General features: G+C 50.9%; 1 protein-coding gene across 1 annotated transcript in view; it reads right to left on the bottom strand.

The window, feature by feature from the left end:
• The window catches only part of daam2 (dishevelled associated activator of morphogenesis 2), a 129,375-nt gene that overhangs the window by 45,678 nt on the left and 60,212 nt on the right, over positions 1-23,485 (bottom strand). The window contains 3 exon segments of the mRNA XM_064302596.1: positions 1,114-1,208; positions 4,736-4,810; positions 16,000-16,089. Of these exon segments, the coding sequence (XP_064158666.1) occupies positions 1,114-1,208; positions 4,736-4,810; positions 16,000-16,089 (260 nt within the window).

Raw genomic sequence — 23,485 nt, 5'->3', positions numbered from 1 at the left:
CCAGCCCGCCCTGCAATGTGCCGGTTAAACCCCACCCAGGCCGTGGAGGCGATAATGTAAAAAGAAAAAAAGAAGAAAAGAGAGGGAAATCCTTCGTGACCGAACAAACTTGTGAGAACCGAACAAAAAAAAAAAAAAGTTTCATTGTTCTCCAATCAAGGAGGGCCCTGAGCCGTGGAAGGTGTCTACGCTCACTTGCACTCGCTGAGCTCGCACACTTCCTGTTTCCTCAACACTAGGTGGGGGGGTGGGGGTGGGGGTGGGGGGGGTTGTGGTTGGCACTCTTTTGGCAGGAGGCGCTTGGGTACAGTACAGTACAGGACAGAGTGACGGGACGGGACAGCCAGGCCCAGGCGGGGCCCAGACGAAATCTGCCAGGCCTCTCCTCCCGTACCTGCCAACGTCAGTCCGGGCGTACCGTCCCGCCAGAGCCTTCTCTGAGGCCTATGACCGCGTTTCACGCATCATGTGACCGCCCCCCGGTCGCCAAAAACCACACAGAACCCCCCACCCCCCACCCCCCCCGGGGCCCTCGTTTGTAGGATGCTTTCCTCTCGTAGTCATGTTTCTGCTCTGCTGATGAACGATGGCTTACAGTCTGGGAATTAACTCTAATTTAAACAAAGAAGAGGAGAGAGGGAGAGAGGGAGGGAGGGAGGGAGGGAAAGAAGGAGGGAGGGAGGGAGGTAGTCTAATGGGAAGGAGTCCAGTTCTGTTCTCTCACGGGCTGCTTTACCTCACTGAGAAACTATGAGGAAAAGGTGATACAATGATAAACGGACAAAGTGATTTTGCTTTTGACAACCGGAGAGTTTGGTCTAGTTTTCAGTGCAGGTTTAGAGGAAACAGTTAAGTTGGTTTGGTTTGCCTTGGATTTGGCTCAATGCATGAAATTGTTTGGTATCAGGAAAAAAATACATATATGTACATACATATGGATATGCTTATACACCTTATATCCATTGGCAGAATGTGCATATGGGAAACAGTGCCACCCTGTGGTGGACACTTGTAACCTCCCGGTCTAGTGATTCGGGAAGCTGCCCTGGGCTGAAGGCTGCAACGCCGTCTCTCATTGGCCAAGCACTGGCGACGAACAAAGACAGGCCATACCTCATTGGCTGAGTGCGCAGCGCCGTCTTCAGGTCCTCCACCACCTTGTTCCTCATCTCCATCTCCTCCTCGTCGAAGGCGAACAAGGCCTGCATCTGCGAGCAAGAGCAAGACCTCATGAGCACGCGGCGGTTTGAGAGCGGGACACAGCGCAGACGGTGTCTATTTGCATATCTGCGCAAAACCACTCTTTTATTCAACAAGGCTTCACAGCCGTGGCTCAGAGCCACGTTCCGAAAAAAAACAAAAAGCACCGTCGTGTTTTTCGTAACAGGACCGAACACGGACCAGAGATACGCATCGGCGTCTGAAAATCGGCCTCCGTCGAAAACCGAAGCCTGGCCCGTCCTAACCGGCTCTGCACCTCCGGCTCGTAGCCTAGCGTAGCGTAGCTCGGCGTAGCGTAGCATAGCCTAGCGTAGCGTAGCGGGGCGTATCAAGGCGGGATCAGCCAGACTGTCTGCGCCGCGGCTTTTTCTCATTAAACGAGCGTGCCGCGTTCGAGCGTTAGCGCCGCGCCGCGCCGCCAGTCGACGGGGGGCCCGCGGGGTCCAATTAGCCGCTATCAGGAGCCGCAGCGATTTACAGGGGCTGCTGGTTAAAATCCAGCCAGGTATGAAACTCTTTTTTTTTTTTTTTTTTCGTACAGCTGTGGAGTCGCCATGCATCAAAGCGTTATTATATGTATTATTCCCATTAGTTTCGCTCACAGCTTCTGTTCTACGGCTGCTGCCGGCTCCCTGCCAAGGGCACGTGAAATGGTTCGAGACTGCTTGTCTGCCTCAGCTTTGCAGTAAAACACCTTTGAAAGAGCTGCTCGTTAATTTGCCTGAACAAAACAAAAATCAAAAAAAAACCCAAAAAAGTTTTTGAAAATTTGCCAGGAAACATGGAAAAACAGCTAAAAAAAAAAAAAAAAAGCTGCGTAATGAAAAATGGGTGTTTTGGCGAGCGAGGCCGATCTGTCTGCGGAGGGTGAGTTGTGCGTCTGTGATGACAGTGGGGTGGGGTGGGGCGGGGGGGAGGGGGTCATTCAGGTCCTTCTGGGTCCCTGTAGGTCTTCTGTCTGTGTTAACCCTGCAGATGTGTCAGCCGTGACGCCCAGTAGCGGGGTCTGGGCCGGCCTGGCTCGGCCAGATGGCTCTGATATCCTTATGAAATCTCCAGCACCTGCTTTTCAAATTAAAACCTGATCACCAAGGGGGTGGGGGGGGGGATTACGGCCACCGGCTCCTGCTAGTCGGGTCAGCCGTACCAGTTCAACCGCCCTGACGCTAACGCTAATCTCCCACCCACCGGTGAGGGGGGGGGGGGGGATAGGGAGGGAGGGGGGTTAACCTCCCATCCATCAGTAGTGCCCCCCCCATTCTGACTGATCTGGACCCGGTTCAGTTCCAGGTAAACGAACAGCAATGGACCCGCTGTCGGTGCCCTAACTACTGTGGTCCCCTGGCAACAGGCCGACCATTCAACCGACCATTTTGCTTTCTTTTCCCAGCTGATCTTCTGTTGGCCAAGCTAGTGAACAGCTGTGCTGCCGGGTTTGACAGCTGCGTTGGATCGACAGCTGTGTCAACTGATGGCTGCTTTTGGGTCACAGTTTGTTTGTTTGCTGGCTGGGTTGACTAATACACAGGTAAGTGTTCAGTGTAAAATCAACTCTTACAGAGCACATGGTTGGGCCTTGTTGGGACTCATATGAGTAGCATTAACACTGGACCTTGTACTGCGTGCAGTAGGCCTGAGCCCAACAGTGTTGAGACACAAACACAGGTACGCCTGAGCCACATGAGCCACCGTAACCGGGCGTCCGAATGTTTTGCGCCCTCACCCGCTCTGCCCCCAAACCGGTCCCCCACTGACGGGGTTTTATGAATGGAATGAATGCTCTTTCAGAGTCAGAGGGAGCAGCCAGATCGCTCGGTGCAGAACTGAAAAGGGGGCTGGCTGCTCGGTTCTGTTCAGCCTCCCGCCAGACAGCCAGCTTCCTCCACAGTCCTCATGTCCGCGAGCGCAGGGCGCGCTCTGGATGGATGCCAGCTACATCACCCATGCCCTCCCCCCCCCCCCCCACCCCCCCCTCCCAAATCCAACGATCTGGTGCCTGTCTGGATGATGAATACTGTCGGGGTGGTAGTGGGGAGGGGGGCGGGGGGGTGCCCGTGGCCATGCTAATTTGACTATTTGACAGATTGAGGCGGCTAACACTGTAGCCAAAAGAAAAAGAAAAAAAAAAAAACCGTTGGGGTAAAAAAAAAAGCTTATCGTCCAATAACTCAGCTACCAGTGTTTCCCAGGAAGGCGCTTCAGTTACAGTCCAAGTCTGGAGCCATGTGGTCAGCCTCTCCTGTTCAGACGAGACGCTGTCCAGCGCTGGGGGGGGGGGGGCGCAGGGGGGTGGGCGCGCCGTCCGCGGGAGCGTTTCTCTTTTTCACACGACGCCCTGAGAAACTCAGCGGTGGCCAGCGAACCGGGCCTGAGCTCCCAGGCCTTCGTCCTCCTCCTCCTCCTCCTCCTCCTCCTCCTCCCCCTCTTCAGTGAGCTCACGGAGGCTGTGAGCCTGTGTGTGTGACCCCGCCCGTCTCCATCACTACACTTGTCCTCTCATTCTCAATTCCATCTCCCAAATGTCAGTAATGTAATATAATGTGATGCTCCTGAATTCAAGGCATTCAGACAAATATTGGTGCTCTCAGCTCGGGAATCACGGGGGGTTCCCGAGTTCCTGCTGACCGCCAGCATCGCCAAGAGACAGAGAAAAGGGGGTCTCAGAAAAAGGGCCTTTCTGGTCTACTTTGATTCTTAACTCCTTGAAGAGCAGGTTTCAAGGAATGTTTTTTTTTTCAAAATTCCAAGCCAGTGTTCTAGAACCCCGCTTCTCCCAGTCACCAGCAGCGATTGTGACATCAGCGTTAGAATGTTCAGTTAAGAGCGCTCTAATCACATGTTTGTGACCTCACACCTTAAAGGGTTAAAGGGGCACCAGAAGTGGGGGCTGATAAAGGGGTTCTGGGAGCTGATTGGGGGGGGCAGGGGTTAAAGTTCCAGTCCCAGGCGACAGAACGTTCTCATACCCTTAGGTACAGCATCTTGCCCCCATCTTGCTCTGGTAATAAAAAAATTAAAAAAAAACACACAGCTGTACAAATACCAGGCGTGTACACTGCGTCCGCACCACGAACCGAACACGCCGTGCCTCACACAGGGCAAAACAAAGGGCCAATGTGGTGTCGCAGAAACAGATGCGGAAGCCCGAAGGACAGGCCTCGGTTGTTCAGAACTTCACACGCAGGACGCTGAGGGGATGCGCCAACAGGAGAACAGGCTGCTTTGGACACGCTGAGGCGTTTTGGCCGTGCGGCGCAGGTGGGTACGCGGTACGCGCGACCTTTGACCTTTGACCTCTGAGTTCCCAGCGGGCGGACGGTCACTCCGCGGGTCCGGGGCACGGAACACTTGCGAATTCGCCGCCGTGCCATAAGAAGAACAGGCTTCCCGCCATCCTGGTTTCACAGTAACGTCCACTGTGGGGTTTAAAACCGAGAGATAGAGAGAGAGAGAGATAGATAGAGAGAGCGAGAGAGAGAGAGAGAAAGAGATAGAGAGAATGATTGGCACTTACGGCAGCCATGGAATTGATGCGATCGATGTAGTAGTCGGGCCAGCTGGTGGCCAACTTGTTTGGGTCCTCCTGCTCCTAGAAGAGGAGACATAGAAAAAAAAACATGTCAGTAAGAGAGAGAGAGAGAGAGAGAGAGAGAGAGAGAGAGAGCGATCGAAAGACTCAGAGCTTGTGCTGTACAGGGCAGTGGAGAGGCTGAGAGGAGAGAGTACTGCAGACGTTCACACTTAGCATGACACTCTGGAGTGCCTGAAGAAAATGCACAAAAAACATTTTAACCCTTCAAACAATAATAACATATAACTCTTTGTAATCTGCTAAATTCCAAAGGAAATACCAGTGCCACTAAGATGCTGTGTACACCATGGTCTCTAACAACTTTTCCAGAGAGCAAACTCCTAAAGGCTAAGACAATGTGTGGATGTGTGTAATTATTGTCCCACAATGTTTAATGTATTAGGAAATGTTTTTTTTTTTTGTCACTGAAAAATATTTACTGAACTCTAATCAGTTAACATAAACGGCACACGGTTAACACCCCTAGTGCCAGTGACTGCAGTCTGTGCCCACTCTTCTATGCAGGATCGCGCTCTACAGTACGTCGTCTCCTTCTCCAGAACAGGAAACGAAGGGGGGGGTGGGGTAGGGGGGCCCTTCGTTTTAAAGAATCGCTTAATATCTGGGTCAGGCACAGGAACACAGACAATGTGCTGGTGCTGCTGTTTCAGTGGCTCTACCCCCACAGACTGGGCTGCGCAGAGCTGTGCTGGACTGCGTTCGTCCGCAGCACGGCGACGCTAACCGTGTTATCCAATCACGTTTATGCCTCCAGGACACCACCCCATCGACTGGTACTATTGAATTCCCATCTTTCAGAATGGTGGGGGGGGGGGGACTCTGAATTCATCACAGATAGAAATGGAGTACATCAACAGTACATCAGCATTGTTGTGGCTAGCCTGTTTGTTTCCGCCCGGATCGATGTATTTCGCTCTTCGACAGAACGAAGCTTCCGGCGTTTGGAGGGTCGTTAAGTTAGCCTGTCCGGCTCATCGCCGCGCGAGTGTGTGTGTGTGTGTCTGTGTGTGCGAGTGTGTATGTGCGTGTGTGTGTGTGTGTGTGTGTGCGTCGCGTCGATCTGCCGGCATGTGTTCGGTGCACGGGGGTGCACGGGGGTGCTCAGGGAGTCGAGGCAGAGAATCGTCACTGTTCCCCGGCGCCGAAATTTCGGAACACGAAACCTCGCAGTGCTCCAAACGCATAATGCAAAAAACCCCGCAACCCCCGCCCCCCCCTGCCTCCCCTCGCCCCCCAGCACAAAAAACCATCTAAGCGCTAGAGGAAAAGTGGAACCTCTCTTCCAAGCCAATCGCAGAGCACGCAGCTGTCTCCGCTCAAGAACTGCGGTCGGCGAGCACAACACGAGAGAACAACAAGAAAGAAAGAAAATAAAAAAGAAAAGAAAAAAGAAATTAAACCCCCCCCCCCCCCGTCCAGTAAGCCTGCCGCTGCTTGGCAACCCACTCCACATCCCAACAGGCCTGAGAAGCCCCTAATCTCACAGAACCGGAGACACAAAGCAGCGTCTTTCAATGATGAAATGAAAGCAGAGGACAGGGTTACCATGTGACCAGAAACTTCAATGTGGGTCGCCTTTGACAGGGTAACAGGCCTGCTCTGGTCCTGTTTTCCACTTGCCGAGAGTGGAGTGAAAGATTAAAATCAGAATTAATCAGGCTTTCCAGCTAATTTCCTGACCTGATTTTTTTTTTGTCTCTTCCTGTCCACGTGTGACCGCTGTGTCGAAGCCAGTTTATGTCTGTTTTTATCCTTTTTCCTTTCAACTTCATTAACAAATGGAATCGATTACTCACCGTTCAAAACACGGAGTTACGGTCGTGTCTGAAAATGTGAATAAATGTGAATAAATCAGTGGTTAATTCGTGGACGTTTCCGAGTTCATTTTGCTTGGAATTTCTTGCTTGCTTTTGGAAGTGGAAAACTGTAATCACATGTCCCAGTCTGTTACACAGTCCTCAGATAAGGCCTGTACAGCAGAACATATTCACACACACACACACACACATACACAGGCATGCAGACACGTGCGCACGTGCACACATGCACATACACACACACGCACACACACACACACACATACACAGGCATGCAGACACGTGCGCACGTGCACACATGCACATACACACACACACACCACACCAACAACACCGGCAATGCAGACACTGGCATGACACAAATAAAGGCAACGAGGATCACACATTACAAGATCACATGCATGCGCACTCTAGAGACGCACACACAGCATACACACGACGAAAGCTGATAAATTAAGGAGAAGGTCACATTAATCTAGAGGATTAGAGACATGGTACAGTGGTGAGGGTCCATTTACAAGCGTATGTGTGGTGATGTGTATGCATATGTGTGTGTGTGTTTGTGTGCGTGTTTGTCTGTGCATGAGTGTGTGTGTGCATGTCTGTGTTTGCGTGTATGTGTGTGTGTGTGCATGCGTGCATGCATATGTATATGTATTTGCATTTGTGTGTGTGCATATGCATGCGTGTGTGCGTGCATGTGTGTGCATGCATGCACGTGCGTCTACGTGCATTTGATTGTGTGCATGCACATGTGTTTATCTGGAGCAAATGAGCATATTTAATGTGATTAAATCTAAATGAAGATGGACTCACATAAACAGGCACTGCCTTGCCAATGGCTACCCTGTGACTACAGCTGCTCAAAACACACAATTGCATGCAAAGCATATACAGCTAGGCAGCGACCGATCTTGGCTAGCTCAAGGATGGACAGCAGTGGGGAAATCACAGTGGGGAAATCACAGCGAATACGTCCAGAGATGTGTGAGTTTGGACCCAACTCTCAGCCGGGGAGAAATCTTCGTAATTCCTGCATTCCGCCTGTTTATCCTCACTCCCACAGACCAGATATGCATAAAGGCATGCTGGGATAGCAATGGAGGACTGGATTCCTCTCTCCACTGAGACCGAACCTCAGACTATATTAATTCTACATGCACTATGGCTGGCAGCAATGTTCTACCCACACAAAAAATGCACAGCTTTTGTATTGTCCCCTCCGTGTCCAAAATCCATTCACACATTCTAACACCAACACGCTCAGCACAAAGAAGCAAATGTTCCCGGCCCTTCCTCCTAACTCTCTTATTTATTTCCACATCTGTGAACAGACAGGCTGCCAACTGATTCCGAGGGTCAGATTAGCACATTGCTTTTCTCAATCTCTTCCAGGTTTATTATTTTTATATTTTTTTTTAAATTTTTTGCGCATGTTGGTACTTTGAAATATTTGTCGAGTAGGACGGAACATTTACCCTGGCTGGCTTAACAAGGCATTGCAAAATAGCGCAATTTCAGAGTTCTTGGGTACAAATGAGCGGTCACTGCAAGTCAGGCTTGTTTGTTTTGGGGTCAGAACGGTAGTGTGTTTTTCTCTTCTGCGTCTTGGTACGCGCCCCATCGAACAAGCCAGGAGGAAGAGAAGCAAAGACAAACATCACCCCGTGTTCCTGTCGATTAAAGCCAGGCAGCAGGGAGTCAGAGAGAGGTGAGGAGAAGCACTGAAAATCAAGAATAACAGAGGGAGACCTGGACAGGCATTAGAAAGCTCGGATACCCCTGTGACGCCAAGATCGGGCATCCAGCTGTGTGTGTGTATGCGTGTGTGTGTGTGTGTGTGTGTGTGTGTGTGTGTGTGTGGGTGTGTACCTGTGTGTGCACATGTGTACGTGCATGTGTGTGTGTGTGTGTGTGTGTGTGTGTGTGTGTTTGTGTATGTGTGTGCGTGTGTGTGAGTGGGTGTGTGTGCGCATGTGTACATGCATGTGTGTGTGTGTGTGTGTGTGTGTGTGTGTGTGTGTGTGTGTGTTTGTGTATCTGTGTGCGTGAGTGGGTGTGTGTGCGCATGTGTACGTGCATGTGTGTGTGTATGTGTGTGTGTTTGTGTATGTGTGTGTGTATGTGTGTGTGTGTGTGCGTGTTTGTGTATGTGTGGGCGTGTGTGTGAGTGTGTGTGTGTGTGTGTGTGTACGTGTATGCATGTGTGTGCGTGTGTGTACGTACTGGGGGGGGATCACAGCGCACATTCTAGAGGGTTCTTCCTCACTTTCTAAGACACCCCCCCGACCATGCACTTCCCCTTTCTGGCTGCTCAGTGAGGTCATGCCAATCACAGCATGCACCAATGGCGTGGCCAGCCTCAAAGTGGGCTGAGGACAGGCCAGCGGGAGGAAGTGGGTTTCAGAGACAACCCGAGCGTCCTGGTTGTTGCTGCTGCCGTGAATTGTGTTCGTGAGAACAGTAAACTCAATAGCCTTGTTTTTCGGCCCCGATCTGCCCCCCCCCCGCCCCCCCCCTTTCCCCTCCATGATGTGTTTTTCACGTGAGGCTGCAGAGGGGAGGGTTTCCGCATGAATTAAAACACGCAGACGGGGGCCGCCCGCGCGTGTGTGCGGAGCCAACCCCTCGTGCCAAGACGAGACGAGAAAATACGCCACTCAAATACGCAACACAGAAACCGCCGCCGCCGCCGCAGCAGCCCGCCAACCCGCCGTCACGGCAACCGTAACCACGGCCTGACGTGCAGCAGGCGCGCACAGCGGCCGTCCCGTCGCCGGCGTCCCTCAAACGAGCGGCGGGACGATCTTTCAGTCGCGTTCGCTCAGGACGAGGCGAGTCGCGGATCGTTTCGAAGAACGAGGAGCCCGGTTATTCGCCCTGATGGAGTGGAACGGTGATTTCGCGCGACAAGCTTTTTCATTTCCGCGCTGGACACAAGGTTCTGGCTGCCGCAGAATTGCAGGGACACAGAACCTAGTCTGCAAGCGTGCGGGGGGGGGGGGGAGCTTTAGCTTTTAGGGTTTCATGACTAAAACAGCCCAGATTATATACACCGTAAATGGGCCAATAAATATCATACCTAAGAAGACAGCTCAGAAGGAGAATTTGACCAAAGACCAACATGAAAATCTGTTTCTCACAATATATCTTTTTCTTCCCCCATTTTTAATGTCAGAACATGTGCCTGTTCCCTGGCTAGAATGTGTAGATATATGTGCTGTAACATTTCTGAAGCAGCGTGACACTGAGCGTTACCGTGACGATGAAATGTGAACAACCAGTGCCAGATGCACAGTTCACGAGGGCTCGACACAAAGGAATTCTGGGTAGGTCACGGAATCCTGCGATTTTAATCCGTGCCTTTCCCCGAGCGGAGGAAGATCAATATTACACAACTCGGGACTGCCGATCGGTGCCAAGATCAATACCTGCGTACGACCCCGTGTGCTAAACCTCTGCTCTCTGCGTCCTCTGGCTGAAACCCTGCCGTTTTGGTACGGATGCGATCCAGAGTTCTTCCGGTCCGGGAAGCGAGATTCCAGAGAAATCCTGAAGAACAGGGGGAGGGCTCAGCTGCGGCTCTTGTGTTTACAGTGGATCTGAGATTTTAACTTTTTTTTCTCTTTCCTCCTCCTCCTCCTCCTCCTCCTCCTGCAATCTGGCCGAACCGTGAACTGAGAGTCAGCTGTGAAAATATTCCAAGAGAACGCAGGCGCTACCTGACACAGGCGCTACCTGACACAGGCGCGAGCGCCAAAACCCACCGTGTGAACACAGCCAGCCCGAAAAGATGCCGTCCAATCTCGCACCATTCCCATGGCCCCCTGGAGGGATACACTTCCATCCAAACCCAGCACGTGAAACCAACCACACATAAAAACCAAATCCAAACCCAGCGTATCACGGACACCTACACCAATACGCACAACAGCCATCGAAAACTCAGGTTTGCATTATGTATCACTTCATAATCTGTAGAACTGTACCAGTGGCAAACAGGATCCAACACACCATATGAGGCTCAGCCCTGTCCCTTATTTTATCCATCCTTGTCTTGTCTCCTCGGCCCTTGACTGACCCGAAAATTGACTGAGGTCCGCCATCTTTAAGGACATTATTCCAATCCGTTAAATTCTCCTTGAAGGAGCTAGGAAACATGAGTGCATCCTTTGCAGAATTTTATTTTTTCAGAACGCGTGGAACACGGGGACATTGAGCTTCATGAATCGCTTTATGTGTAAAACCATGTGCCTCCTCAAGTAGCCATGGTTACACTCAGTTTGGACGTCGGTATAAATTGGACCGCAGGATTTTCAGGTAGGGCTTCTTAGCCAGGAAAGCTAATGATATATCCAGACAGTTTTTGAGCTGTTTCCCATTATTCCATAGAGACGATGATATCATAAAGGAACTCAGGCAGAGAGGTGAAACGTATGATTCTTTATATACTGTCCAACAGGTTCAGTACTAGGTCTCACTATTAAAGATCTGTATACTTTTTTTTGATGTATTGAAAAGAGCATCCCATCTGCACTCCATTTCCCAGAATGCCACGGGACATGACCCGCTAATTTGTGAATAGTCAGTTGGCAAAATTACAGATGTTCAAACATGGTTCAAAGAAACACGTTGCGTTTAACGTGACCTCCACCCGCTTCAGTGCTTGTGATTAGGACCTTGAACATCTCCCCTTAGAAAAATGTAACCCACCCCTGGGATTCACCCAAAAACACCGGGCCTGTAGCTCTTTAAAAAAAAAAATCACAAATCCTGACAGCAAAGCTAACGGACAGACCCCAATGTCAGGTGCGTTGTCATGCCCCTGTGTGACAGTGATGTGTCTATAAAGCCCAGATAACAGCGCAGGCATGGCGGAGGGAATCCACACACACACACACACACACACACACACACACACACACACACACACACACACACACCAAAACCACACACACACACACACACACACACACACACACCTCTCCCAGATTAAGGGGCTGAGGTTTCAGACAGGCCCGTGATGGACAGGCCCTTTTTATCAGCGATTGGTGGGAAAGCGTTCCAGCAGAGCGCGCCGCTCGGAGGTAATCACTCTCCTCTCCGCTTCGCGCGAACGACTCTCACAACCCCGCCGTTCAGCGAACGGCCTGCGCCCGCCGCCGTCCTGACAAACCGCCCTGCCTCTCAGGATGACCCGGGCCTAACCAACCGCGCTTTCTTTTTTTTAACCTCCCTGTCAGTTACGTTTAACCTCATCCATAATTCAGCGCCACCTGCTGGCTCGCCATGAGACAGAAGGTCTCCTGTGCTGGCTCGCCAGCTAGCTCATGTCAAACGTCCTCTCGTAAGACACACGACAGGCCTCTTTTATTTCTCAACAGCCTTGATCAATGGCTGCCCAACCCTGTTCTTGGAGATGCTACCGTCCTGAAGGTTTTCATTCTACTCACGAGCAGCTCAAGGAGATCTCTAGCTGTTGAGTGAGGGGTGCTTTGTTAGTGCTGGAGTGAAAACCTACAAGGGCGGTAGATCTCCAGGAACAGGGTAGAGCAGCTCTGGTCTTGATAATGTAAAAAAATATATATAAAAATCTGTGAAATTTCACTTCTGTGGTTAAATCTCGTGCCGTTTCACTGACACTCAACGCAGGGCCGCGGCCCAGTGATGGAGGAAGTGATGGCGAGAGCTGCCCTCGGTGACCGCGTTGAGAGAACGAGTCTCGCTCTCACAGCCGGCCCAAGCGCTCGGATCGCCGGGGTTTTTCTGGGGAAAACACATCTCGTCTTCGGGGAGCGACCCGGTCTCATAATTCACGTTTCCTCTGCCGCCATGACGCCGATTCCCAGGATCCTCTGTTGCCACAACAGAGCGGACGCAAACATGGAACGCGGCGAGCAAAAGGTTCGCACATCATTTAGCTTTTTTTCCAAAAATAGAAAGTGTGTCGAGTGAGCTAACAGTGGGCTAGACAATGAAATACTACGACTCAGCGCTAACGTACCCCGAAAGGCACTTATCCCGCTGATTTAGGGCAGTGTTTTTGCGATGAAAGTCTAGACAGCACTATTTTAGGATTCAGGACCTCGTCCCGATGTGACATGACTGCTGGATGCTTTTGAAAACACGTTTCTTGTAAGCAGCAGCAGCACAAAATCTTTTTCTTTTTTGTAATTTTTTTCTTTCTTTTATAAAGGGCACTTTCTGTATCGGCAGTCATCTTTCCCTCGCGGTGTGCTGTCGAGCTCGGAGAGAGGAGATTGACAGACGTCCAGAGGACAAAGCACAGCAGTGTGTCCCTTTATAATGTCAATCAGCAGACCCCGAGTCACTCTCAATCTATTACTTCAGCTGAACAGGCACAAACAGAGGCACCACGGGTCTTATCGGGTCCTTCGGGTCACTGAGTACGGGCGTCTTCCGCAATGCCCGCAGACATTGGCAAGGCGAACGGCATCCTACCTTATCCAAAAAGCAATAAGATACCTGATTCTACTTATCAAGATCTGGATTGAAGGCCATGATTAGTTAATTAGTTGAATGTTACTGGCTTAAGACAAAAACCTGCCCCACACCGGCCCTTTTGGGATAAGATCAGATACCCCTGGGCGAGATGTTGTCTGCCTATCTGGGTGCATTTGGCCACCCCCACATCAACCTGCTCAACTCCACCACATTCGCAGAAAGAAAAGCAGTTGGCTTGGAATGCAGAAGAATCGTAAGAACTGGAATTATACGACCAGGTCTTTAGCGGATAAGCTGTGCCTATAGGCCACAGGATGGACTGGATTAGAGTACTCCTGTGTCATATTTAACTGTGGTCTCAGTTCACTGCAGGTGAGAGAGCAAACCTCAGCTTAACGAGCCACAGACCCTGTGATGAGAAGGTTCTTATCGGAGCATTCTAATGCTGATGTCACAGTCGCTGCTGGTGACTGAAAGCAGTTGAGTTCTAGAACACTGACACTCTTTCACGAGGCCTGACACTCTCTCTCTCTCTCTCTCTCTGTTCTTGTCTTGTGTTCTGAAGCAGCCCTGTAGCTGTTTTAGCCATTCTCCATGACATAAATAGCGAAGGAGGAGAGTCTGTTTTTTTTTTCCCCCCCGGCAAACGGCTGCTTGTTTCCTGGACCAGGCACCGGCATGCGTGCCCTCGTCAGGAAACGATCTCGGAACAGCGCAGTCGGGCTGGAATGGCAACTGGCAAGTCGCTCAAAGAAAGGGGGGGGGGGCGGAAGAGAGCGAGAGAGAGAGAGAGAGAGAGAGAGAGAGAGAAAACACTGGATAATGTCTCCGTAACCTCCCCTCCAACGGCACGCAGTTCCTCCAGATCGTCCCCCTCCCTTTGTTTACTCTTCTTCTACTTGAACTGTCAGAGTTGATAACGTCTGAGCTACGAGACCGCACCAGGAGGGGAAAGGAGGGGAACTCTGGAATTAGGCAGGAACGCTAACTGTTCCAATTCTGGCTTTGCCAAGGGAGGGGGGAGGGGGGTGGATTTGGGTAAGCTTGTGTGCGTTTGTTTAATTTCAGCTTCTGAGAGGTTAGAAATGCCGCTCTTCCTGTACTGCAATCACAGCATAATGTCCTGCAGGGAGTGTCCACAGACAGCACAGCGTCAGGGACACCACTGACTGACTATGGCCTGAGCTGCCCTAACGAAGAAAGGATATGTGTGTGTGTGTGTGTGTGTGTGCGTGCACAAATGTGACTGCGTCTGTGTATATGTGTGTGCATGTGTGACTATGCGTGTACGTGTGCATGTCTGTGTGTTTGTGTTTGCAAGCATGTGTGCATGAATGTGTATGTGTCCGTGTGTGTGTGTGTGTGTGTGTGTGTTTGTGTTTGTGTGTTAGAGAGGAAGCTGTGCATACTGGATGGCCAACCAAAACTCCCCTTGGATGGAGGGGTTTCCACACACGGGCCTGGCCGGCGGGTGGGCTGCCAGTCACGCGTTCCCCGGGTAACGGCGCGGAGGGGCGGGGCGTCCGTGCCATCGCAATTCGCCAGCGGTCCGTCACGCCCTAACTCCGCCCGACATCTGCCCACCGCTTTTGCTGATTTTCCGCGGCATGCCGCCACCGCCACCGCGCCCTCAACCCCGCGCTCTCCTTTGTTTCGTTTTCTTTTTCGGAAAAGAAAATTACAGCGTATTTTGACATCATTACTCTTTTTTTCCTGTTCTCTCTCTCTCTCTCTCTCTCTCTCTCTCTCTCACTCTCTCTGCCCCAGTGTAAACAGGAACAGGTTTTTTGGGGGCAGTGTTCACAGGATGGCGGCGCTAACACAATGTGCTCTTCATTCATCTCTGTTTTATACAAACTGTGTCGGGGGTTTTCCACTACCTTATACACAAAATCTCCACTCGGATATTTAGTATTTCCACAATTTCTCAAGTCTGGAAACAGGGAGAGGGAGTCATTTTCCAGGGAATCGGGGGGAGGTGGGGGGGGGTGGGGGCAGCTGTTTAGTGAAGTGATGTTCTGCCAGACATGTGGACCAACAGTGGAGGGTGTTGTGCGTGTGTCTGTGTGTGTTGCTGTGTGTGTTGTTAGGGGATGGGTGCAGACCTGAACACGACTGCTGTATACGAAATGATTTTGCGTACAGTCCTGTTACAGATGTGTGCTGTAATGACCCTGTCACAGATGTGTGCTGTAATGACCCTGTTACAGACGGGTGCTGTAATGACCCTGTAACAGATGTGTGCTGTAACTGAGACCCTCTGTTACCAGTACAGAGTGCTGTAATGACCCTGTTACAGACGGGTGCTGTAATGACCCTGTTACAGACGGGTGCTGTAATGACCCTGTCACAGATGTGTGCTATAATGAGCCTGTTACAGATGTGTGCTGTAATGACCCTGTTACAGATGTGTGCTAATGACCTGTTAAGATTGTGCTAAGACCTGTTACAGATGTGTGCTGTAATGACCCTGTTACAGATGTGTGCTGTAATGACCCTGTTACAGATGTGTGCTGTAATGACCCTGTTACAGATGTGTGCTGTAATGACCCTGTTACAGATGTGTGCTGTAATGACCCTGTTACAGATGTGTGCTGTAATGACCCTGTTACAGGCGGATGCTGTAATGACCCTGTTACAGGCGGGTGCTGTAATGACCCTGTTACAGATGTGTGCTGTAATGACTGAGACAGTGACTGTTACAGATGTGTGCTGTAATGACCCTGTTACAGATGTGTGCTGTAATGACCCTGTTACAGATGTGTGCTGTAATGACCCTGTTACAGATGTGTGCTGTCATGACTGAGACAGTGACTGTAACAGATGGGTGCTGTAATGACCCTGTTACAGACGGGTGCTGTAATGACCCTGTTACAGACGGGTGCTGTATGGACGGTTTCTCACCTTTTTCTTGCTGCAGTATATTTGCCATTTCTTTTCAGCGGGCAGAGCGAACATGGCCTCCCTGTTCTTATCTGTGAGGTCGAGCTCGTCCTGCAACACAAAGACAACAGGACTCGTCAGTCAGACAGTCAGTCAATCAATCAATAAACCAATCAATCAATCAATAAATGCATCAGTCAGTCAGTCTGTCAGTCTGTCAATCAATCAATCAATCAGTGTATCCACCATTCAAGTAACGCACATGCAAAACAGCAAGTCAATCGAGTGCTCTTCCATAGATGGGGTGCTCTTCTCAGCAAGCCCCAGCAGAGACGCACATTAGAGAAATGGGAAATATGCATAAACACAGGAAATGAATCTTTGACTTGGAACGGGGATAAAGGCTTGGAAAGCTCCCCCTGGGCACAGAGGAGAGACAGACAGAGAGCTCTGCGTTCCAGCATGGGGCTAATCTAAGCATAATGAGTCTGTTACCATGACGTCAACCATCCCCCCCCCCCCCCCACCCCACCCCCCACTCCCCCAACCACCCCGGGTTACAGACACTACTGGGGCAGCCAGAATGCTACCAGTTGGCTGCCCTACTTGGGGACTTTGCTGGTGATGCAAGGATCCGAAGCAGGAACGCTTAAAATACGGCTCTCGGTGCCGGCGGTGCCGCTGGTTTTGGTTTCCGTCTGATCGTTAATCGTTTTGTTTAATGTCACCCACGGGCCAGATCTCCCACTCGTCTGCCGTCCCAGGTCTGAAGAGAAGCCGTTTAGAAGAGGAGGAATGAAAACCAGCAATGCTGGCTGTCCTCAGACGACGGCGTCCTGAACCAGCGGCCGCTTAGGCGGGAACGGGGAAGAGAAGCCGTTTTGGCGGGAACGGTGAAGAGAAGCCGTTTTGGCGGGAACAGTGAAGAGAAGTCGTTTAAGGGGGAATGGTGAAGAGAAGCCGTTTAGGCGGGAACAGTGAAGAGAAGCAGTTTTGGCGGGAATGGTGAAGAGAAGCCCCTGAACACGGAGCGGAGGACGGCCAGACAGTCCGCTGGTTTAGTTCCATCTCCAGGCTGCTCTTACGGCCTCAGGCCCTGAAGAGGAGCTAAAGGAGCCCAGAATGAGCAGATCCAGATGGGGACCAGAGCAGTGCAGGCACCTCAAACAGGCCGCTCTGGAGCACGGGGTCACAATGACTCAATGTTGGCCTATTTAGGAAAGGTATTTGAGTTTTTACATGTTTTAATTTTTTTATGGGGGGGGGGGGGTGCTCACTGACATGGTGCTTTTCCAGGCTGGAAGAGATAGGATCTCTCTCTCTCTCTCTTTCTCTCTCTCTCTCCCCCTACTCTTTCTCTCTCTCTCTCTCTCTCATACACATGCTCTCTCTCCCACACACACACACACACACACTCTCATACCTCTCTCTCTCCCACACACACACACACACACACTCTCTCTCTCCTCCCACACACACACACACACACACACTCTCTCTCTCACAACACACACACACCCACACACTCTCATACCATCTCTCTTCACACAACACACACAACACACCTCGCTTGTCTCCAGCAAACCACCCACACACTCCCTCTCTGACCCAAACAGACACAACACACCAACACCACAGACTGGGTCTAGCGGCCTCCGACAGGCCCTGCCAACAGAGGGACGAAACTCAAACCTGGACACCGCAGACTTGCCTGCCGCTGGACCGGCCAGTGCGCGGCCACAACTAAGACCTAGCTCACATCAGCATCCTCCGTAACTCTTTCTCTGAGCAAAACTCTCTGTATCAATACATCTCAGAAGAAGCTGAGAGGAGAGGGGTGGGGTGCGTAGACGGCACAGGTTTTAAGTGGTGGTTAGCAGAGGTGGGAATATCCAGGTTCAGAAAGTTAAAAATCCTCCCCAGTATTTTGTTCTAATCACCTGGATTTGCTAATCACAACAATTCTTCAGCCTGGAGGTAGAAAACTACTTAGTGAAATCGGCAAGTTGGGTTCATGGATGGAAGAAACAATTGGCAGGACTTATACTTTCTCACCCCTGAACTTTCCACCTCTGGTGGTGATTGTTGTTATTAGTGCGATTTTAAGAACAAAGCCACAGTTGGTTCAGAAATGGGCATGCCAGTGACCTACGCGTGCCCCGTGACATACAGTAATGGAGACCATCCATGTTTAGTTATGTTTGAGTAACAACTGCAGCCAATAAGAAATGAGGTTAAAAAAATGTTCTGATCGTAATCTCTCTTGCAGATTACACCTCTGAATTTTTGTTTCGGTTGGTTCTGATCCACGGTTTGGGTTGGTTGAAAACCCAAAGCAAGTTTGGTGTGAGCTCGGACCTCAACAGTCCAATTCAACAAACCCTTCCTGGGAAATATGAAATGGAGCATGCAAAGAACATTCAAGATCAACATAACTAAAACTACTGAATAACAAAAACACCTAAAATAAAAATTTTAAAAACGTACAAGCTTAGGGGCAGAGAATATGTTGATAAAAATGTGCAGGTATAAATGTAGCAGAATGAAGGTCAAACAGAGGAGGGTGGGGGATAGTGTACCACAGCGGGGTGGGGAAGGGGTCTGAAGATTTTAGGGGGGTGAGAGCAGCGCTGAGGATTTTTGGGGGATGGGGAGGGGGGGTGAGGGCGGCGCTGAGGATTTTTGGGGATGGGGGGGGTGAGGGTGGCGCTGAGGATTTTTGGGGGATGGGGAGGGCGGGTGGCTCTTAGCGTGACTGCGCCAGTCACACGGAGCTCTGCGTGCTCTCTGTCCGGAAACAGGCACGCACTGGCAGGCCCCAAACCAGCCTGCGGTCCGCCGGAATTTGCATAAACTTAGACTAATATTGGCGCACCTGCTTCCCTCCAGCAGGAAAAATATATACTTGGCAAAAAAAAAAAACAAAAAAAAAAAAACACAAAAATCTAAACCCTTCTTCCCTTTTCACATTTCAGTTAATGCATAATCAAATAATATTGAAGAAATTTGAAACACCGGTGGGGGGGGGAGTTGGAGGCACTTTCTTTCATGCCGATCCCTCGTTCTCTCCAGACGTGCGTCAGAGCTCGGAGGTGTGATAAATAAACACCCCGCCGCTCCGGCGGATTGGAACGAAACGCGGATACTTTGCGTTCCCGCCGAGCTCCGGAACCGAAGCGCCACACTGCCGGAAAGCGGGTTCCGTGTCTCTCGTCCAGTCCCCTGAGATCTGAGACGCGTCCCGGGGGGCTACGCTGCCCTGACGCCCGATTCGGTGCGAATATTGGGAAGTGTTCTTTCTGTTTTCCTCGGGTCTGAAAACTGTGAACGCCGAAGCTATACTTTGGCAACGTGACAAAACCAACGCGATAAACAAGGCCACACACAGAGCAGAACGATTAATTTGAAATTAGTCAGCCGCTGATGTCATATGATAGCACCGCCCATTTTAGGTGCGATGACCTATGGACTAGCGCCTCAGCTTAATTAGTCATTGGCCCTTTAAGGTGTAAGAGTAAAAGTCCTTAACTGAACACTCTAATGCTGATGTAACAATCACCGCTGGTGACTGAAAGCACTAGCGTTCTAGAACACTGAATTTTAACCCTGAAAAAAAAAGAATAAACATTCCAAAAAAGAAAGCTACTCTTCAAAGGGTTAATCACAGGATTCCGAAGGGCCGGTATCGGAACGGACCAGGGAGCACACGTCCGAGAGGGAGCCGGAAATTAAAGGGAGCGACTGAACCTCATAAAGAGGGATCCAGAGGGAGAGAAAGGCAGCGGTAAAAGATAAGGAAGTTCATATTCCTTTATCAGCGTCACTGAAAGCGACGTGAATACCGAGTTCTCCCTCGCCCGGCGGTGTCTGGGCTGCACTTTTCAGATAAGAGAGAGAGATAAGAGAAGAAAGAGAGGGAAGGGATGGGAAGGGAGAGGGAGGGAGGCAGGGAGGGAGGGAAGGAGGGGAAGGGAGGGAGAAAGGGAAAGAGAGTGGAAGCGTAGGAAGGAAAAGGTGTGTTTGAGTGAGGAGTGTGTGCGGATGTGTGAGTGGATGAGGGAACAGGGGTGTGACTGAGAGTGAGAAGCCACCTGTGTCACGCTGAGTGTGTTTCTGCGTGACTGTCTTTGTGTGTGCGTGTGTGTTTTTGTGTATGTGTGTGGGTGTGTGTGTGTGTGTGTCCGTGTATTTGTGTGTGTGTGTGTGTATGTGCATGTGTGTTCGTGTGTACGTGTATGTGTGTGTGTATGTGGGTGTTGGTGTGCGCGTGTGTACGTGTATGTGTGTGTGTGTATGTGGGTGTTTGTGTGCGCATGTGTATGTGTGTGTGTATGCGGGTGTGCGTGTGTGTTTGTGTGCCAGTGCATGCGTGTGCGCGTGTGTTCGAGTGCGCGTGTGTATGTGTGTGTGCATGTGGGTGTGTGTGTGTGTGCGTGTGTACGTGTCTGTGTGCGCGTGTGTCTGTGTGTCTGTGCGCGTGTGTGTGCGTGTGTCTGTGTGTGTGCATGTGGGTGTGTGTGTTTGTGTGCGCATGTGTGCGTGTGTCTGTGTGTGTGTGTGTGCGTGTGTACGTGTGTCTGTGTGTGTGTGTGCGTGTCTGTGTGTGTGTGTGTGTGTGTGTGTATGTGCGTGTGTGCGCGTGTGTTCGAGTGCGCGTGTGTATGTGTGTGTGCGTGTGTCTGTGTGTGTGTGTGCGTGTGTGCGTGTGTTTGTGTGCGCGTGTGTGCGTGTGTCTGTGTGTGTGTGTGCATGTGTACGTGTCTGTGTGTATGGGATTCTGAGGCCCTGGGGGACTTTGAGCACGGGACGTCCCGGCCTGTTCAGGGTGGGACAGGAAGACACAGGAAGTGCGAGCGAGCATCAGGCCGGAAAGGAAGGAAGTCATACGCGGCCCCCGAGGGCCCCAACAGGAAACAGCAGCGGCCGTTAGTGACCCCGGTGAGTCTGACACAGCCACGCCGCAGTGTCCTCACCGAGCCAACTCTCCTCTCACCCAAACACTCCCAGGGCGGGGCACTTAGTGTTGGACAAGATTTTTTGGGGTGAGGGGAAACATTTGTCTGTGTTTGTCCTAAATGTGAGAAAACCCAACTTTTCAGAGCACGTCTCAATCAAGGTTCTATTTAAAAAGAGGGGAAACATGGGACCCCGTTCTCCCCCTAGTTTGGCAGGTCTTGTGGCACGCCCATGGTACTGATTTGACTATAACCGGAATTATCTCCAGCTCAGTTGGTGGTTTCCTAGCCAAGTTAAAGGCACCCTCTGTAAGTCGAGGTATAAAGTGTAAATAGTTCTGGCGGATATTAGACGCTTCGTAAGCCAGAGCCTCAGGCGGCACTGTGGGCGGTGCCACAGACAGACGTGCCAAGGCCGTTTCCCTGTTCTGACTGTCAGGCGGGCCGGGCGGGGCGTGGTCCCGCCTGAGGAGATGGGCGCGGTCTTCGCCGAACGCCGGAGGATGTACAGACCGTAACGGGGCGGGGTGAGAGGGCCAGGGGTGCCAAACCCCCCCCCCCCCAGCTCCTCCCCACCACAGAGATGAGCCTCAGGTCCAAACGGCCCGGGCCTGGGGCGAGGTGGCGGAGCTGGCGGAGGTGGGGGTCAGCTCAGGACGAACGGGAAGCAGGTCGGCCGGCTCCCAGGTGCCGGCGGGAAGGAAGAACGCATCTCCTGGCCTTTACCGCGAAGAGTGGAATGGTGGGAAGCCAAGAGGAAGCTGACCCCCCCCCACCCCGCACGCTCCCCCCCATCCCCCCCGCCCCCCACCCCCTCTCGTCTACGCACGGCCCACTCATACTTGGACCAGAGCCTCCTTCATTTGCACAACTGCCAACTTAACCGACCGTTTCCCAAAAAAAAAAAAAAAAAATTAATAATCCTAGCCAATCAGAAGCCAGTCCCACCCAGAGGCTGAGCCCCCGGCCAAAAGCATGCTACGACCCAGCAGCCCGACACGCGCTGTGAAATCCCCAGTCGATCATTTCACACAGGTTATCATACCATCGTTATGGTTTCATGGTGCTCTAATCTTCCCTTAAATCTTAAAATATTCACTATTATTTATTATTCCGTTACTGGAGGGAGAAGCACAGACGCACTGTACAGATGGAGGCTCAGATACAGTACAGTCAAAGCATTTGCAAAAAAAAAAATTTGCATAAGGATAATGAAATATTTTATGATATGGTTCTCAAGGATCACGGGGCCCAGAGTAAGCAACCCTGGGGCTGCCAGTGGAGTGTTAAATAGGGGTGTTCAGTTGGCCCCTGAATAAAACACAGTTAACCCTTTAAGGTGTGAGATCACAAACATGTGATCATAATGGTCTTAACTGACAGCATTCTAATGCTGATGTCACAATCAGTGCAGGTAGCTGAAAGCAACGGAGTTCTAGAACACTGACTTATACTGAGCCTCCTCTTTAAAGGGTTAAGGGGACCCTGTGCTGACAGATGATGGTGGTGGGGGTGGTGTGGGGGGGTGGGGGGTTAGTCTGCTCTAAATCCATCTCTGCCTTCCTGCTCAGCCAGGACCCAGGACACAGAACAGCCCCCCCCCGTATGATCTGTCATCTGACCTCTCTGTGCCAGATGTTGGCTCAATCATCCTGATGTTGTTGCTCGGATCACGATAAGCACAGCGAGCGCCGACATGACCCGCTCACCCCCACTCACCCAGCCTTGCCCCTGCAGCCTCAAACCCGCAGCCCCGCCCTCGCAGCCTCGAACCCGCAAGCTCCGCCCTATGGGACTACATCTCCAGACTGGGGGGAGCGGTACATAACTGTAAAACTTTATAACCGTGTTATTACTCTGTATAACCGTGTAACTGCATTGTCCTGTGAGTGTGTTTCTGTGCGCATCTGTGTGCATTTCTGCGTGTGTGTGTGTGTGTGTGTGTGTGTGTGCATGTGTGCGTGTATTTGGGCATGTGTGTGTGTGTGTGTGTGTGTGTGTGTGTGTGTATGTGTAAGCATTTCTGAGTGTGTGTAGGTATGTACGTGTGTGTGTGTGTGTGTGTGTAAAGGCTTTACAGTAGCATTACCAGGGCAGTGCTTGGTGCTGTACAGGGGTATAGTGTTCCTCTGACACATGGTGGCCATATGCACACAGCAACAGCACCAGAGTCTCTGTGTTAGTCTCCTATACCTAGCCCTATAACTTCCCCAGCAGCAGAGACTAAAGAATGTCACCCCTCTGTCCTCAGTTTTGCTGTGAACACACACCCAGCTCTCCAAATGTAAGAGTAATTTTGCATAATGATGAAATATAATCACCATTAAGGGAGCTACCAGATGAACAAAACATTTATTTTCACGGCGGCTGCATCAGCTATATTCTGACTCATTGCGCTTGCAATAAAAGTTAAAATATCATATCCTATAAAATGGGTGATAATTTAAATACACATTAATGAACACAGAATTTATGAGATGTGAACCTCTGCATCACTGCACTATAAATCTTGGGTGCAAGGACACAAATAAGTTTTTTTTATTACTTTTTTT

Source organism: Anguilla rostrata, chromosome 1 (assembly GCF_018555375.3).
Source record: "Anguilla rostrata isolate EN2019 chromosome 1, ASM1855537v3, whole genome shotgun sequence".
NCBI lineage: Eukaryota > Metazoa > Chordata > Actinopteri > Anguilliformes > Anguillidae > Anguilla > Anguilla rostrata.
Note: the sequence above shows the minus strand (reverse complement) of the source record. Positions and strands in the feature narration are given on the sequence as shown.